General features: G+C 45.3%; 1 protein-coding gene across 1 annotated transcript in view; it reads left to right on the forward strand.

The window, feature by feature from the left end:
- Nucleotides 1–6,098: 6,098 nt before the first annotated feature.
- The window catches only part of BLTP2 (bridge-like lipid transfer protein family member 2), a 748,021-nt gene continuing 734,574 nt past the window's right edge, over nucleotides 6,099–19,545 (forward strand). Inside the window, exon 1 of the mRNA XM_078680109.1 lies at nucleotides 6,099–6,264. Coding sequence (XP_078536235.1) covers nucleotides 6,197–6,264 — 68 coding nt within the window. The 5' untranslated portion in view covers nucleotides 6,099–6,196. The remainder of the gene's footprint in view (nucleotides 6,265–19,545) is intronic.

A 19,545-nucleotide genomic window follows, 5' to 3' on the forward strand; every position in this document is an offset into this window, starting at 1 on the left:
CTCACACACCCTCACACCCACACACCCTCACTTACCCTCTCACCCTCTCACATCCCCTCACCCTCCCATCCCCTCACCCTCCCTTACACCCCTCACCCTCACACCCCCTCACCCTCACACCCCTTCACCCTTACACCCCCTCACCCACCCTCTCACCCTCACCCACCCTTTCACCCTCACTCACCCTTTCACCCTCACACACCCTCACCCTCTCACCCTCACACACCTTCTCACCTTCACACACCCTCTCACCCTCACCCTCTCACACACCCTCTCCCTCTCACACACCCTCACCCTATCACTCACCCTCACCCTCTCACACACCCTCACCACTCTACCACTCTACTGCCCTCACTCTACCACTCTACCGCCCTCACTCTACCACTCTACCGCCCTCACTCTACCACTCTACCGCCCTTACTCTACGGCCCTCTCTCACTATACCGCCCTCACTCACTCTATCGCCCTCACTCACTCTATCTATCTATCACCCTCCCTCACTCTATCTATCGCCCTCCTTCTATCTATCCCCCTCCCTCTATCTATCGCCCTTCCTCTATCTATCTATCGCCCTCCCTCTATCTATCGCCCTCCCTCTCTTCCAACCAACTCCTTCTCTAACTCCCTGTTCTCTTCTCTTCTCCTGTGCTGATCCGCTGTTCTCTTCCACCCACCTCCTTCTTTAACTCCCTGTTCTCTTCTCCTGTGCTAATCTGCTGCTCTCTTCCACCTCACCTCCTTCTCTAACCCCCTGTTCTCTTCTCTTCTCCTGTGCTGATCTGTTGCTCTCTTCCACTCCGCCTCCTTCTTTAACTCCCTGTTAACTTCTGCTGATCTGCTGCTCTCTTTCACCTCACCTCCTTCTCTAACTCCCTGTTCTATTCTCTTCTCCTGTGCTGATCTGCTGCTCTCTTCCACCCGCCTCCTTCTTTAACTCCCTGTTCTTTTCTCCTGTGCTGATCTGCTGCTCTCTTCCACCCGCTTCCTTCTTTAACTCCCTGTTCTCTTCTCCTGTGCTGACCTGCTGCTCTCTTTCACCCCACCACCTTCTTTAACACCCTGTTCTCTGCTCTTCTCCTGTGCTGAGCTGCTGCTCTCTTCCACCCGCCTCCTTCTTTAACTCCCTGTTCTGTTCTCCCATGCTGATCTGCTGCTCTCTTCCACCCGCCCCCTTCTCCAACTCCCTGTTCTCTTCTCCCATGCTGATCTGCTGTTCCCTTCCACCGCCTCCTCCTCTAACTCCCTGTTCTCTTCTCCTGTGCTGATCTGCTGCTCTCTTCCACCCGCCTCCTTCTTTAACTCCCTGTACTCTTCTGCTGTGCTGATCTGCTGCTCTCTTCCACGTACATCCTTCTGTAACCACACACACATACATGCAACCGCGCACACACACACTCAACCACACACATACAACACACACACAACTACGCACACACACACAACCACAACCACACACATACAGCCACACACACACAACCACACACACACACACAATCTCACACACAACCACACACACACAACCACAAACACAACCACACACACAACCACACACACAACCACACACACAACCACAATACACCCAACCACACATACCCACAACCACACCCAACAACACACGCAACCACAACCACACACAGACAGCCACACATACAACCTCACACAACCACACCCAACCACACACACAACCACACCCACAACAAAACACACAACCACACACACAACCACACTCAACCACACACACAACCACACACATCTAGCTATCGCCCTCACTCTATCTATCTATCGCCCTCACTCTATCCATCGCCCTCACTTTATCTCTCGCCTCATTCTATCTCACGCCCTCACTCTATCTCTCGCCCTCACTCTATCTCTCGCCCTCACTCTATCTATCGCCCTCATTCTATCTATCGCCCGCACTCTATCTATCTATAGCCCTCACTCTATCTATCTATCGCCCTCCCTCTAGCTATCTATCGCCCTCCCTCTATCTATGGCACCACCACAGCATCACTCAGGGGCACAACAGCATCACTCAGGGGCACCACAACATCACTATGCGCTACCACAGCATCACTGATCGCCACAGCATCACTCGACGCCACAACATCACTCAGCGCCACCACAGTATCAATCTGTGCAACCATTCAAAAACAACTGGTTCAAATATGTTCTCTCAATGTTTCAAGCTTTATTACAAATGTCACAAAAAGATGTTAATATTTCACTTCTGTTCTTGGATTTTCGTCACAATAAAATACACTGAACATAATATCCACAAAAGGTATTTACAAAAGTTTATGCTATTGCCATTATAAATTACAATAACTTTTATTTAAGTATTAATTATTTTAAAAAATTTAGCCATTGTTATTTGTAATATCAATACATCTAAGTCACGTAAATAAAACATGTTGCATTACAAATGCTATAGGTGTCACATTTGCAAAAGATAAAAGTATTGGCATTGTAAATGACTCTTCCGCGAACGGGCTGGCCTCCTTCCTCTCTACAAACGATCTTACCCAACACTGCACAGAATCAACACACTCTAAGGGTTCTATCCTGGACCTTGTTATTTCTAAAGCAGGCATGCTTTCTATCGCTACCCCTATTCACGTAGACTGGTCTGACCACCTCCTCATTCCATTCTCTCTTCTCCTAGCTCACTCTTTCACTCTTGGCCAACCCAAGAGGGCTACCTCCTGGTTCCGTGACGCTAAAAACATTGACACTGCTTCCCTCTGTGAATCAGCTTTGCTGTCACTTCCAAGGCTAGACCCGAACCTAGATGTTGATGATCTCACTTCACAATGCCTCTCAGTCCTTGCAGTCGAAATCAATAGCGTTGCTCCTCTCCAAAGCAAAAAGAAAAGGCCCATTCCCTCAGCACTCTGGTTCAGCAAATCCCTATATGAAGAAAGGAAACACCTAAGACGCCTGGAGAAACATTGGAGGCAAGCACCCTCCACCGATAACTTGGCCACTCTTCGTTCAGCAAGATCCGAGTACCACAAGCACATCTTCCTTGGGAAAGCATCACACTTCAGAACCCTCCTTGACTCAGCCAAAAATAGACCCAAAAAACTATTTGATCTCATCAAGACCTCTAACTACTCTCCCCCAACCTCCAAATTGGAGGTTTCTACAAAGAAAGCTGCTGATTTCGCTGTATTCTTTGACGAAAAAGTCAAATTACTTGTGGTTCAGGTCGCTCATCCTACCCCTCCAGAGGAACGCAAATCACTAGCCATCTGGCAGAACTTCGACCCCATCTCTGAAGATGTCCTCCTCAAGTGCATCCTCGAAACAAAGCCCTCCAACCACTCGCTTGACCCCATCCCCAGTGCCATTGCCATTGTCTTCTATACCCTTTCTCTTCCCTATTGGACCACTCTGGTCAACCTCTCCCTCTGTCAAGGTTCCCTCCCTGTTCCCTTCAAATCGGGGCAGGTCACCCCTCTGCTTAAAAAACCCACTGCGGATGCGAATGACCTCAACAACTTCCGCCCCATCACTAACCTACCCTTTCTTGCGAAGATCACAGAAAGATGTGTTGCAAACAACTCTCACGTCATATTAAGGAAAATGATCTTCTTGACAATTTTCAGTCCGGCTTCATCCAAAACTGCAGCACTGAAACTGCCCTGCTGCAAGTGATCGATGACGCGCTGAGAATACTAGACTCGTGGGGGTCTTGTCTTCTAATTCTCCTTGACCTTTCGGCAGCCTTTGACACTGTCAACCACAACACCCTCCTCAACACCCTTCAACAGAGAATGGGCATGGAAGGCACCGTGCTTAAATGGTTTGCTTCTTTCCTTTCTGATAGATCCCAAATGATCAAAATAGAGGACAGTCTCTCACCTCCTTTGGCGGTGGGTCAAGGTGTTCCCCAAGGCTCTATTCTTGCTCCCACATTGTTCAATCTCTATTTGGAACCTCTGGGAAATCTCCTAAGTAAATCTGGGGTCAAATATCACCTCTACGCTGACGACACTCAAATCTACCTCAAGGTTGCCTCCACGCACGATCTCTCTGTCCTAAGCTCTACCCTCGACTCCATTCATAACTGGATGTCAACACATCAACTGATCCTGAACCCCTCCAAAACTGAGTTCCTCCTCCTCTCCTCCTCACTTTCTCCTCCCCCGGTGCAATCATGGATGGACCAGATGAATCTGCTGAACACTAATCCCATCATTGTCGACAGCGCAAAATCCCTTGGTGTCATACTCGACACAAAACTCAATCTACTTTCCCACATTAATTCAATTGCAAAGTCTGCCCGATATCAACTGCGCCTTCTTTGGGGGATTCGTCGCTTCTTCCCGGTGCATGACCTCAAAACCCTGGTCCAATCGCTGGTCCTCTCCAGACTGGACTACTGCAATTCTCTTCTGACCGGCTTCCCCAAATCCCACCTATCCCCCCTTAAGTCTGTTCTACATTCAGCAGCTCGTTTCATTTATGGGGCCAAAAGAAGCGACCACATCACTCCCATGTTATCCTCCCTCTGCTGGCTCCCCATCGAGGCTAGAGCTATCTACAAGACTGCCTGCATCACCCATAAAGCCTTGCACTCCTCCTCTCCGCGCTACCTGGCGAATAAAATGAAACTCTCTGGAGGCTCTAAACCATCACGAAATGCGGAAAATCTACTGCTTGAACCTCCCACTTTCAAGAAGGAGAGATCGATGGCCCAATCCTTTTCAGGCAGCGCAGTGAGAATCTGGAACTCACTTCCGCCTCAGCTCCGGACCACCTCCTCCTCCCAAGCCTTCAAATCTGACCTCAAAGTTCTCCTTCTTCAAAGACATTTCCAAATGTAATTCATGCCCTCTATGCTATCTGAAGGAAGCCCTTCAACTACTGAAAAACCTACTTTATTTGACTATGGAAGTGTCTTCCAAGTGTGTTCTTGTGGTTTGATAGTCTGCCTCTTATTGCAGTATTGTCCTTCCTCCTGTGTCTGGGACTCATGGGTGACTTGCACCCGTCACTCTCTCCGGTAACACACTGTTTTCTACCTCCTACATTTGTTTGTTTTGACACCTGCACAAGTGCCACCAGTGCCTACGTAACGTTTGTTCTTGTGCTGGAGTGTCCTCCATATATTGCAGTATTATACCTCTATATTTATTCTGTACGCTTTTTGTAACCTGCACACGTCACTTTTTCCTCCTGCAATGCACCGTTTGCTACCTCTTGTATTTTGTTGACTCACGATTGTCACTTTTGTAATGCACCGTTTATTACCTCTTATACTTTGTTGGCGCACAATTGTAATTTTGCTTCATTTAATGTAACGTTTGCCTTTGTATTTTGCTCACTTGTAATGTTCTCATGTATCAGTTCTGTTCCTATTGTGAAGCGCTCTGACACCTTCGGGTAAAGTCCGCGCTATATAAAAATGCATAAATAAATAAATAAAAAGACTGTGGCAACAAGTGGTATTTAAAGACACAAGTAACCATATATATGCATCCTTTTTTTGTTCAAATAAATAAATATTGTAATAATTTTCAGGAGGATTTGAAAAGGGGGTGTTACGTTTAAGTGGGTGGAGCTTAAACTCTAGATTTCACGTGTAACAAAGTTAAAGGTCTCATCTAAGAGGTATTGTTCAGTTTAACTTATTATTAAATTAGGGGGCTACATGCCCCAGATAGCACAGGATAAACTCTGGACTGCAACCGCTCGATCACGCTGTGGAACCGGGAAATTTGAGAGCCCTGCAATCACGAGAACTAATCACACTTTAGACTACTGTGGATATTCTGCAAAGAAAAATCAGTTCTCACTCTTTATAAGATCTATTAATCACCATATTTAAAGACTACCGCTTCGACTGAGGGCGCAGTTAACTTCTGAAAATGGATGCTTTTTTATGCTCACTGGGTAGTTTCATCACGCCTGCAAGCTTTTTATTCACCTGTCCCATTTCTACGCCTTCGTTTGTGGTTCTACGCAGGTCCCTGGTTGGTCAATATGGTTAGGACTCTGCGGCCCCTAATTGGTGAGTTTCGGTGTCGTGAACTCTTCGCTCGCCTAGGATTGGTTTACTGTCTGAGGCCGGTTTTGATTGGGTAGACTTTGCGGGTCGTTGACAGGTTGTCCGGTTCCCGAATGTTTCTGCTGCTTCCGCGCGGTTAGCTGCCAGCCCTTCCCGGGCTCCCTCCCCTTACCCCGGGCAGAAATGTCGGCGCTGGCCGCCGGGTTCCTAGTGCTGCTGTTGGCGGCTCTGAGCGCGCTGCTTATTGGACGGTGAGGAAGGGGCGTGGTCTGAAAAGGAATAGAGATGGGACAGTATGGATTTGCAGGAAGAAATCATGTGATACTCTTAATGATAGGGTTTGTGAGCAGGGAGTGTGATTGTTCGCCCGGGGGAAGTAATAGTATGAAGGACCACAAATGTTTCGTCTGTAGTGTGCTCTGTCAGGATGCTAAGTTCTACAACTGCATTTTTCCTATGTGCACAGTAATTTTGTTAGGGTGATTAAAACTTTTGTAAGACTTGGGTTGACAGTGCAGCTATCGGTTCACCTACTGTTATCAGTTCTTTAAAATAAACATAGAGTAGGCTTTGACTCCACCCAAACCAGTATCACTCTTTCGCTGTATGCTTGTGTTGGTTTGATGTATTATGCCGCCCCCTATAGAGTGCTTGCGTTACCGTGCATGAGGGATTATTTTACATTTCATATGCCTTATCATCACACTTTACAATCATTTATAAGGAAACCAATAGTTGTTTTTCATTGCTGCAGGCTTTAAAATGCTTGTCAGACCTATTGGCTTTGCCAGTGCTTGTTTTAATTGCATTTTACTTGATGAACATTTGGAGACATATGGTGAGAACCTTATTTGTCGGATTTAAATCTGTGTGATTTTCAGGCCTTGTGGAAGTCACAGGTGCGTGTATTCTCTTAAATGCAGTTTCAGGCTAATGATAGTCCTATCGGATTTTCTCCTACACTAATATTTCTGAGGGCTAGCAGAGCAATTTAAGGGAATTGACCACGTGGGGGGAGAAAGAAGCTACATTTGAAGGTATGTTAGCTTTATCATGTTATACATGTGCAATCCAATGTAAAAGTGCTGTACTCATGACTTTCAAATTATGTACAAGCTATGTTACTGCCTTATCAGTTAGAGCAAATTTCCCTTTAGTGACGAACAGTTTTACATTGTATACCAGAGACGTCAAAAATGTCTATGGGGCAAAAAAAAGATACAACTGATACATTCAGATATTGATGCAGGCCTGGCTCCAGGATTATTAATCCTGCAGGGGAACATAAAGATGTGTAGGTGTGTGCCGACCTTTTAACACAGGCACGGGAGCCAGGTTCACAAAGTTGTTGGTGGGGCCCAGGTCATAAGACCTCATTTTTAGATCTCAGCCTGCGATGGCTGCGCTTGCGCAGTCTCGTTGGCGAGACTTAATGAGATAGAGAGAACATCACTAGCGAGGTTAAGCCCCGCCCCTCTTCTCCATTGGCTGGCCTCCTAAACGGTGGCCAGCCATTGGAGAAGAGGTCCTAGTGACGTTCTTCTTTCTCTTTAAGCCCCGTCTTTTTCAGATTGCCTTCCCCGACTTACTGCTGGCGTAAAAGGTTTCTTATCTTCTTTATGGGTTCAGATGGCCCCATAAAGAAGATAAGGAGCCTTTTACCCCAGCAGGAAGTCGGGGAAGTCAATCTGAAAAAGGACAGGCTAAAAGAGAAAACTTGCGTCATGGCGAGCGCTTGTTTAAATATGATTTGCTGTGCGGTTTGCTTTCACCGCGATTGTTCTGCCTGTGCCGTGGCTTGTTTATTTTTTAATTATGATTTGCGGTTTGATTTTACCTCGCTTGTTCTGCCTGTGCCATGGCTTGTTTATTTAATTATTTAGCCGCGCGCGATTCGCGGTGAGATTTCCTCTCACTACAGTTGTTAAAACAGCCTACTCTTCCTCTTTCCACCAATCGCTGCAGCTGTTTACGTTGAAGTCTCTGCACCATGTAATCTATTCTTTCTCTTTCTGTAGAAACGTCTGTAAACGCTCTTGGCTGTGTAGCCCTTTGAAAGATCACAAGCATTGTTCCTTCAGAAGGCCCCGCGCGCTCCAAGCACTTTATTGCCCAATTCTGCCCCTTCCCCGATGCTGCTGCATGAGTCGATCACTGTCCCTTCTGTAAATGCACAAACCCGCTTCTGTCCGAGGTCCACACACACCCCCTCGTCCAATTACTCAGGAATTAAAAACATCAAGTTGCAGCTGTTTACGTAGAACTCTCTGCACCATGTAATCGTTTCTTTCCCTTGAAAGATCACAAGCATTGTTCCTTCAGAAGGCCCCGAGCTCTCCAAGTGGTGGCGTACCGCCCGCATTTGCTTTCACTGCGCTTGTTAAAACAGCCTTCTCTTCCTCTTCCCACCAATCCTTGCAGCGGTTTACGTAGAACTCTCTGCACCATGTAATCTATTGTTTCCCTTGAAAGATCACAAGCATTGTTCCTTCAGAAGGACCACGTGCTTCAAGTGGTGGTGTGCCGCCCGCCTGCCCTCCTGGAAACAAGAAGTGCTCAGTCTATTTAACCCCTTGCCCGCGGCCGGAATTCCGCTGCAGTGCTGGACATTCCGATCGCGGGCGTGGTCATGACGGCTCCCGGCCGTCATCAGCACACGAGCACTTTATTGCCCAGTTCTGCCCCTTCCTTGACGCTGCTGCATGAGTCGATCACTGTCCCTTCTGTAAATGCACAAACCTGCGTCTGTTCGGGTCCACACACCCTCCCTTGTCCCATTACTCAGGAATTAAAAACGTCAACACAATAAATTTTTGCTTCCATAAATGTAGCTGCCATTAAAAAAAAAAAAAATCGAGTCATGTCGCACCGAGGGCTGCCTGGCGGTGCTGCGGGGAAGGGAGGGGGGCTGGCAGTGAAGGAAGGCGGAGCAGGCTGGCAACGGGCAGTAAGAGATCTGGGGAGGGGACAAGGTTGGAGACCGGTGCAGGGGCAGGGTAAGAACAGAAGGTATAGGGGGGGGGGTGTTTGTGTCTGTGAGTGTGTGTGATATGGAAACCCACAACCCACACCTGCAGTGTGAGAGACAGCATTGTGTGAGGGAGAGACAGCAGTGTGAGACCTTTTATTTATGTTTTGGTTTTTGAAACATAAATAAAACGCATTGTTATTTGCAATGTCAATAGCTCAAACTCTCGTAAATACGCGACCTATTGCATTGCAAATGCTATAGGTCTCGCATTTGCAAGAGATTAAGCTATTGGCATTGTAAATGACAATGGCATTTATTTATCTGTTTTCAATACCAACACATAAGTAAAAAGTTTGTCATTTACAATGCCAATAGCTCTAACTTTTGCAAAGGTGAGACCGTTGCATTGTAAATCCTTGTTGATATTGGACAGCAGTGTCGGTTTGGGATCACAGTAAGGCCCGGTCACTCCCAAGAAATGTGTCCCACATCCCAGAATCTTTATTATTGTTTTTGTAGTTTTATATAGGGTGATCTCGGCCCAAAGGCATTTGAGCGATTTACATGATTCCAGTTACATTGCACACAATATAATTCATTCTTATTTTAGGTAGGGATATTAAAGATTTGCCCAAAATCACAGGATGTTGCGCTGACACCAGAACTCAAACATACTTAGTAGTAGGAAGGTATCCCTTTACTCATAATCCAAAAAGTGACAGCTGTCCTTCCCCAGAAGTGGCGTCCTTATTGACTAGGACTTCCGGTCCCTTGGTGTCCTGCCTCGGCACTGCCGTAGGGGGTTGTGTGTCCCAGGGGAGTGGGATCATATAGAAGTGGGTCCATTTGGGATGTCTTAGCGAACTTCAACCCATGGAGCCCCTGTGGCCGAGATCCGATGTAGAGGTGTGCGTCTCTTTTTGGGGAGCTTAGAATACACATAAGGTGCTCTTAATGACCTTGTACAGGAACCGGACTACAGAAAGATTACCTTATCAATATGAAGAGATACAGCCCCCTCATAAAAAAGACCCTGTTGGCAGGCGGGCAGGTGTGTGACCTGGCATCATTGGCATGAGTTTCATCTATATTTTTGTCTTTGCCTTCAGTGTTGTTGCTGTGTGTTGGACTTCGTTTTTGCTGGTCTAAATGCTATGGGCACTTTGCCAAAGTGCAAGTGCTCCCTTTAAATTGTTGTTATGGTTTGGTGATTCCATGATTGGCTATTTGATCTACTAGTCAGTCCCTTGTACAATGCACTTTGTGTGCCCAGGGCCTGTAAATCAAATGCTAGTGGGCCGGCAGCACTGATTGTGTCACCCTCATAAGCAGCCTGTAAATGTAACTCAGATCTGCCACTACAGTGTCTGTGCGCAGTTTGGTAATACCATGGCAACCTGGCAAGTGGACTCACTTACCAGGCCCTAACCTTCCCTTTTCTTACATGTGAGTCACCCATAAGATAGGCCCAAGGTACCCCTGTGGTCAGGGGGCAGTGTATGAGAAAGGTAGGACATGCCCTAATGTGTGTAGCATGTCCTGTTCGTGAAAGGCTGACTATTTCGTTTTTCACTATTGAAAGGCTATCTGTCCCATAGAATAGAATGGGGAGTTTGCTCATAACATCTTATGAGCATTACTGCCCATGGAAACAAGATAGGATAATAAAGGTTTGATATGCCTGAACTCAGCACGTTAAGATGCATCTTTTAATGAGGGTGATTTTTACATTCTGGGTTTGAAAATACCACTTTTAGAAAGTAGGTATTTTCTTGCCTAACCATCCAGTGTGTCTCTGCTAGGTGGTGTATTGACTGTTTGGCTTTGGAGTGACAGGGCCTGGGGATGTGCATTCTGTTCAGACATCCACTTAGTGGGGTGGGAGAGGGGGTTGTGTTGTCCCTGCCTTTCCAGGGTGAGTCAGGGCTGGGCTGAGTAGACCTGGGCTGCATTCAGAGTACGGGGAGGAGATTTCTTTCACACCTGAATGGGCTTGGTCTGCCAAGGACAATGCTGTCTCCACCTCCTGCCAGGAAGCTGCACCAGAGAGGACAGAACTGGCTTTGGCTGGGCAAACAGCTTGTCTTTCACAGAGAACAAAGGATTTTGTATTATAAAAAGAGGGACCCAAACTCCAGACTTTTAGATCACTTCTGGGTATCAAGAGGAACCTATGCCAAGGAGAAGAGCTGGAGAAACCGAGGAGAAGTACTGCCCCTTTGCTGGGTGCTGTCTGGGGCTGGCCTGCAGTGCCTGTTTCTTCCAAGGAAAGGAAAAGGACTTTGCTGTGTGCTGTGTCCTCTGCTGGAGGAAGATCTCCAAGGGCTTGAAGTAGAGCTTGCCTCCTGTTCTGAAGTCTCAGGGACACAAAGACTTCACCCTCAGCACCCCTGAACTTCCTTGCTGGGAGTTGTGACCTTCCAAGAGGTGACTGTAGCTGTTCTGGGCATCTGGAGGTTGTTCTGGCTGTTGGTAGCGGAAAAGTAATGCAACGACGCGAAGCATGGCGCTTCCGTACCTGTTTACGACGCAGCGCCCAAAAACAACTTAGCACCTGCCTGCGACTCGGAAAATCGCTGCACGCTGCATCGAGTGCACTGATTTCCGAAGACCAATCACCGTACCCATTCTGACGCAAGCCCTGCTGTGCTGCTGCAAGAACCCACGCATTGTACTGTATCATCGCGCATCGCATCAAGGCACCAGATCTGTTGCATTGTTGGGAGGCGCAGTAAGAAACCTACGCATCACCTTGCCACGCAGTAAGAAACTGACTCATTACCTCCTTTCCTGTAAGGAACCGACGCTTCACCTCCCCTGGGCAGCTGTAAGGGACTGACACATCACCTCATTGATGAGACAGAACAAATCCTTATTGCGGTTAAGTTTGATCTTAAGATCACTATCGTTGACAAGCAGTTTATCTTGGAAGAAGAGGTCTGAATTTATGCACCCTAGGAGGTCAAACTGTCGACTGCCTATGGCGATCCATGATCTTTTTACAAAACCTTGACTGTCACCATCCAGTTCCTTGTCTTCAAACTGGGTGTATGTGTTCCTGTAGAAGAGAACTTCTGAAAGCTGCATGTCAAGGGCATCACTATTGTAATTTAGAATACTCTCCATGTAGGCATACATGTTATCTCTCTGCGTGATGAGGCGATGTCCACCTGATTAAACATGGTTGTGATGGGGTAAGAGATCGTTGCTACTTGCTAACGGCTGCTGCTATGTTGATACAGCCAGCTTTTATGATTTTACATACAGGATGCAACAGAGTGTTGTTGAGATCCAAATACATATTTGTGGATCCTGACACAAATATCTCTTATCAGCGCCAATGACGTCAAAGCAGCTAGAGGCGACACCTCCATTAAAAAACTGCTTTCGATGCTGGTCTGCGTGGGTTTTAGAGTAAACAAGTCTAAAACTGATTTGGCGCATTTGCTCGATGTTCAATGTACGAAGGCTATGATTCAGGTTACACGCTCTTTAAAAAATATTTACTTTAGAGGCTGTTCTCTTCTTCTTTAAAGCTGTCTTCCGTCTAGGGGTTCTTCTTTTGTGAGCATTTTCAGAAGAATATCTTTTTAAATTTTTTTTATAGGGATTCGGCAGCCCCCCTTCCCTTTGAAGACCGCCACTTCCTTTTAACACTTGTGTGTGGCTTTTACACAAGCCCCGCTCCATCTTGGAGTTTCTTGTTCATGCGCTTGACGACAACGGATGTCACAGAACCAACCACGTCGTGGGCAAGGACTTCTTCAGGGCTGTACTCAATGTGCGAAGATCCTTGAATCCGGTTGGATTTCCGTCCCGAATGGGATTTAATAGGGTCCAATGTTAGACACACAGTTAAGACTACACATATCTTGTGTCCAGAAAGAATCCCTTCTTTTCACAGTATATGTATCCTAGATGTGTATCCCAATGAGAATTCCCAAAACGAGGATTTAGTAATAGTGCAAGTTTAGTCAGGCAGGGGTCTCCAGCATACACGCCGGAAGGAGCTCTGTTCATCACAGAGGCAAAGGTCCCGTATCAATACCAGCCAGGATACAGCTGCTGGTTATTTTCTTTAACACAACCTGCATATTATTTACACCTCCCAAACCGCCCCGTACATAACGCGTTCCCCTTGAAAGTACGGAGGCCCTGCATAACCAATTTGGTTTCTGTAATCGTCCCTGTACATAGAAGGGTCATTGTATGTTTTCCCGACCACCATGATGCCTTCTTAATAGTCGCTGTCGCATCTCGGTCTTAAATGAAGCTTAACAGCAACTTTCCTGTATTTAAGCACACAGGCTTAGACTAGTCGTCAAATATCATTATTGAAATTGTATCAACATGTTTTTTTCGAAATTTCTAAGTAGTCAGCCTTGTTAAATTGAATATTAACCAAATTATTATATTTGCCCTTTACCTGGACCCATCTTAACAGGGGTGAATAACGGTCACAGATCCTCTGCACCTCTACAATATCGCTATACACTGTATAGAACCCCCATTATTATCTGGGCACTTACAATCCGGTTCAACATTGTTTTTTATATGTTGCACAGTACCTAAAACCCTTCTTAATTTACCCACGCATCTAAAGACGGTATTGCAATTTGGAGCTTTAGGAAGCACCTTCCTTCTAACATTATCTAACAGCAGATGACTATTCATATACGTTTCAATGCTGGCTATGGATTTGATGATGGTGTCGACTACTGCTGTGATGGTTGGGTAATAACTGGATGGAAAGCCAGCGTTTCTGCTCAATGAGTCTTGTTCACGCTTTATGTTAAATTTGGCCTTGTTCGTTGTAAATGTATTCCATGTTCTCTAGTATTGGATTTCTGTTAAGGCTACCTCCAAATGCCCTTTGAGGTCTAAAGGTTTAGCCTTACAGGTGTTGGATGGTAGGGTAATATAAAAGAGAAATGAATCCATCTCGACGTCTTTGTTGAGACCGTTCTGAACTCAGGCAGGGAGCTAGCCAGCACCCAACTGTTAAATTTCTTGGGTCATCTACTCTACTTGACAAATGCCTGTCTGTAAGCGCCGTTAACCTTCCTTTTCAGAATCTTTTCAACCCTATACACCTTGTGGGGATCGTCCAGTACCTTTTGTAACTACTGTTTAAGAATTCTTTTCGGTTTGTAGTTTTTGAGGGGTTCGACCTTTCTCAAAGATGGTTTGAAAAGCCTCTGTGACGCTAGTTTCACTTTGATCGCTTTGCACTTCTGCAAAGGCGTACTTGAACAATACATCTGTGACTGTTAAAATATATCGAGCTCCGTTATGTTTAGCTAAATCTTGAAGACTGATTATTTTCGATTGCCATTGATAATCTATTTGCCCATTAAAGATGGTCCGCCTCCTCTTAAAACAACCCCTAGCTGGTTTGTGGAGTGAATACACCTCCTCCCTAGATAACCAAGCCTTCACCAGGGTTCTATTTACCGGTTCATTTACGACTAAACGGCTTTGGTGCTTCCAAAGCTTCCAACCCCTCTTGTATCATAATAAAGCTTTCTTAAACTTGCCCCCAACATATTATCATCCGCTAGAGCCCATGAAATGAAAGACGCATGTTTTGTGTACGGACATTTTATTAAAATTAAAGAATATTAGCAAAACAGAGCATACTTTACATTATTATAGTACAGGTCAAATTGGCATTGCCAATCTTTACAGATATACACTCATTGGCTCTAGAAGGACCTTCCAGCTCAGGCAACACATACGTACCCAAGGCGTCACACATAGACAGCTTCCTCAGTGACATTCTGGTGTTTGTTCTAAATAACCATGTAACATTAAATATTAACGTAATTTGTTTTAAACAGTCTTCTCGGGTCTAAAGACCCAATTCCTCTATTTTTAAATACATATTACACATATGCCTTTCTACCCGTCTTTCTATTATCTTTCTATCAGAATACATTTACAACCCCGGCATACCACGAAGATTTGAGCATGGTTCGCCAGGGTATCTGACCTCCTTTGTGTGCCGATGACAAGATCTTAATCATATCAGGATGGACATATTTCTTTTCCTTCGACAAACCATACACCACAGTTTATATACCTTGTACAGGTCTAACAAACTACATATATACCAGATTGTTCTTGATCTGTAAGGCTGTAATAGTCACATTTGACACAGGCATGTACAACAGCCACTGCAAAATCTTAACAGGGAATATGGCATGGTAGAGAACGCCTGGAGTTTCCTTTTCAAAATCGATGCTCATAAAGGCACATTTCTTGCCAGCCTTGTTGTTTTGGCATGTGAATATCGCGCCGCCTGTTACAGGTTCCATAGGATATAGTTGAACTTGTAATACGGTGGGCGGGATGTCTATCACGCTTGTGGCAGAGTATCTCATCCGCAAAGATCGTAACCGGACGCTTATTTACAATTTTGAAGCTTGCCTTGTTCCACAGCATGTATACTAGTGTGATAAATGCTGTAATGACGCCTTTTTTTTAATCCTTATCAACATTATTTCGCCATTTCTGCCTATTTTTTCATGTGCTGCTATGCCTTACAAAAAGCTCTTTTCTGTCCTATTCTAGTGTATAACAGGGCAGTGGTGCTAATGTGTCTATGACTGTGACACAAGGCCCCAGGCAATTGAAACCTTTAAGAAGGCCATGCTGCAGATTTCTGGTGTGCTTCTGGCTCCCTCTGGCGTGGCTTTGTGCCCCAAAGAACGGAACCGAAGGGGCCTCAGTCATGTTAATGTGGGCAAATCCTTCCTCAGAGCTGTCTGACCCCTCTGTACTTGCTGTTGGCCCCATACTGACTCCAGTACAAGCTTACACTCAGGCTCCAGGACCTGCGGCAGTCCCTTCCATGTCGATGCCAGTACAGGCACGACCAGTACAGGAAGAGGATTCAGTGATGATTCAGTTTTTGGACATCAAACCGATTTCAGCTCGATCTTTATTAATGCCATGCTACAAGATTACAAAAGCGCAACAAGTTGTCATACGTCCTGACTCTGTCTCTGTGACAGTGGGCTGAAAAATCCCAAAGGTGTGGTTTGACACACAAGTTGGGCCATCAACTGACGAAAGGGCCTCCTTTGCAGTGGTGGTTTGACAGAGCAGCTAAGGTCCTAGATTTACAGCTTCCCTCAGTTGAGACCAGAACAAATATTCTTGCAGACATTTTGCAGCTTAGACCAGCCATATCTGAGCCTTTGCTCCCTTTTAAAGAGGCCCTCACTGATACCTGAATGACCTCTTATTGTGCTCTGTTCATGCCCACCGGTGAAAAGGCAGGTGACCAAGTGTTACAGACTGGTTTCTTGTGATCCTGATTTTAAACATCCTATTTAAGAGAGCCTTGTGGGTCGGCTTCAATCAGTAAAAAGTGAATCACAGTTAATTTCCCACAACTCCTCTAGGTAGAGGATTGTAGCTTTTGACAAACGTATGTAATCCTCTACCTGTCTAGCATTGCATTTTGTTAATGGTGTGTGCCTATTGGGTTGCTACATTCATGCCCTATGGGACATGGCCAGCGAGGTTTTGCCAGTGGTCCTGGAAGACCTCTGGCCTCTCTGGCTCAGACAATTCACAATAGACAAGCCACATCCAAATATATTATCTGCACTGGCCTAGAGACTACCAGTTACCTGGAGTGGGCAGTTGGCACCAGTATTGTGCTTCTCTGGCACATATGGATGCTCTCTGTAGGATTTTCTGGTGATGTCCAAGCCTCTCTCTTGGATATGCCTTTTAATGGCTCATGCCTTTTCGATGAGAGGCAGATTCTGGGTCAGAGCGCTTTAGAGAATATAGAGCCATGACACGCTTCCTTGGTGTGCTCACCACTGCCAAGCAGTTACCACACCAATTCCAAAAGTTAAGAGGCTATTCCACGGAGTTGGCGTGTAGGCAGACAGTCTCCCCAACTTGTACATCAGTCACCCCAGCCTTTTCAAGGTTGTGAATGTGGCCATCCACGGTGAGGCAGGATCCAGCTCTTCCTCCCAGGGTGCTAATTCATCACAGCCTACACGTGGCAGGATCCTTGAATGCCAGAATGGACGAGTTGAGGCAGCATGACCCGGCAGATCTCAAGTGACATCCACAGCCAGAGGTAGGTCTCTTCCAGCGGTGGTAAAAACCCTGGCTAGATCTTTTTGCCACTGTCATGAAAATTAAATGTTGAAGGTTTTGCTTATTGGAAGTTTTGATGGAACACTTGTTAGATAAAGTCCAGCTGGAATGGAGCACAAGACTCCTGTGTGCCTTCCTGCCTCTCCTGCCATGATTTGTGAAAAAGATCAAGAATGACCGGGCCCAAGTTATCCCCCGGATTGGGGGCAAGAGAGTGTGGTACTCAGAACTTCTGGGTATGAGTATCTGTCCTTTGATAAGGTGGTTTTCATCCTTGCCACTGGTCGGCTTTTCTCAAAATCCATTTATGCCATGTGGTTGAACAAATTTGGGGGTTTGTATGTTGCTCTTAAGATCAATCCCTTACAGGTAAATCTGCCAGAAATGATTTTGTTCATTTTATCTTTAGCCCAGCAAGGCCTTGCAGTGGGCACTGTTAAATGTTAATTGTTGCCCTTTCTGCCATTCTGCATTCACCGGACCAACCAGCTTTGTTTAAATTGCCTGGTATGAGGAAATGTAATCAAGTTTAACACGCATGTCCCTCCCAAGCATTTTCTGATGCCACAGTGTGACCTTAAATTGGTTTTGACTTTTCTCATCTAAGTAAACATTTTATTTTATAGACTTATATATAATAATTTACAGTAAACACACAGAATAAAAGCTAAAACCACCATTGAAGGGATAATCTAAAAAAGTAGTTATATGACAGAACCTAAAACATTTTGGCTGTCCCTTGATGCCAATTTATATTAGTGATAATATGGGAAATCCTTTAATGCCTACACTGCCTCTATTCATGTGTTTCCTTAAATTAGAATGGGATAACTACTTTATTATTGCCCTTTCCTAGTGACCGTAAGGCAGACAACAAATCTAACAACAATCAGTGATGCTCATGTGGCAGAAAGATAGCTGTAAATGATATTTAAAAATGTCAGGCATGACATAAAACGATTTGAAAAATTGAAATGTTAAGTAGTCTGAATCTCACATACGATTTCTTCGTGCCTGCATCAAGATTAGAATCCAAATATAGCTGTCTGTTGAGGTTGTAAAAGATAGTGTTAAGTCATTAATAAAAAATATTTTCTTTATTTCATTACAAATTAGTTGCTTGCGGCTCCATTTATAAAGATACGATAATGAAGTTTGAAGGCAAAGTATATTTGTCAATAATTGGCGCAGTTATTTTCTGAGTTGGGTTTCCAATTTGTTGGTTATTGACTGTAATTTTAGAGAAAATGTGTTTCTTAAGGCTGCCTTTAGTTGCTGTATTGCAGTTACAGAAGTTATTCATGTGAGCCATACTGTGTAGCGAGTTTATGGATGTTAGTCCAAATTCTAGTTGGATGCAGGAATGTAGAGTTGATTGACTTAATTTAAAAATGGTTCCGATTTTATTTTTATTTTAGCAACAATATATTGGTCAAGCTACTGACAATTTAGATCTTTCTCCATATTCATTTAGTCAGTGAGAGGATCTTTGCAAAAATATAAAAAAACTAAAGAACTACTACCGGAACCGAAGAGTAAGTTTGAGTGACTCTCCCATCCAGCTGCCGATCCGGAAATATCCACCAATTATCAGCTCACTCTAGTTTGATTATGGTGTCTTGTAGGGCAACAAAGAAACTTTCCTCCGTTAAGATTGGATGGGCTTGAAATTTATATTAAACTCTGGGTAAAATATTCATTTTTAGGTCTCGTGACCTATCAATGCGCATGCGCATTGAGAGAAGCGAGACTATAGGGCTTTAAACAAAGCTTACCTAACTGTGCCGATTTGCTGCTGTGCCCGTGGCTTTTAGGTCAATGCGCAAGCGCATTGACCTAAAATGCGCGTGCACATCACCAAATCGCCGTCTGTTCCCTCAGCCGCATTCCTCCCACACCTTTTGAAGTGAAGCTTAGCTTCACTTCAAAGGCCCCGGCTGCTTCACACCCTCATGCCGCTCTCCCCGCTCCGCCCCCTCCCCTGCCCGCCGTGTGCATTTCTCCTCCCCCCCTCCCCACAGCAATGCCCTCCGTCTTGTTTCCTTTCTTGTTTCTCTGGGAACTTTGCACTCCGATGACGCTGAATGGAGTGTGTTTACATGCTCAAGGCAGGCTGGGCTCACCGGTGGTCCTACACACAGCAGCAGCTGGCTTTTGTGTGTGCCTCTAGCAGTCTCTTTTCTTTGCCTATTGCTAACCTTACTTTCTTATCCAGAAAGCCAATCTTTTTGGTTGCAAACGGTTCTGTGCCACAAATAAGGTTACCAGCCGTTCATTTGTGCCGATCACCATCTCTCTTACTCCTGATATTTTCTACTACAGATAGTTATCGGGCATGGAGATTAGCCTATTTTTTTTTACATATTGGCACACGAAAACTACAACTTCCAGAAGACACTCGTTTGTTAAATCAAAGCTCAGTTATACAAACCTG

Source organism: Lissotriton helveticus, chromosome 3_1 (genome assembly GCF_964261635.1).
Source record: "Lissotriton helveticus chromosome 3_1, aLisHel1.1, whole genome shotgun sequence".
Classification (NCBI taxonomy): Eukaryota; Metazoa; Chordata; class Amphibia; order Caudata; family Salamandridae; genus Lissotriton; species Lissotriton helveticus.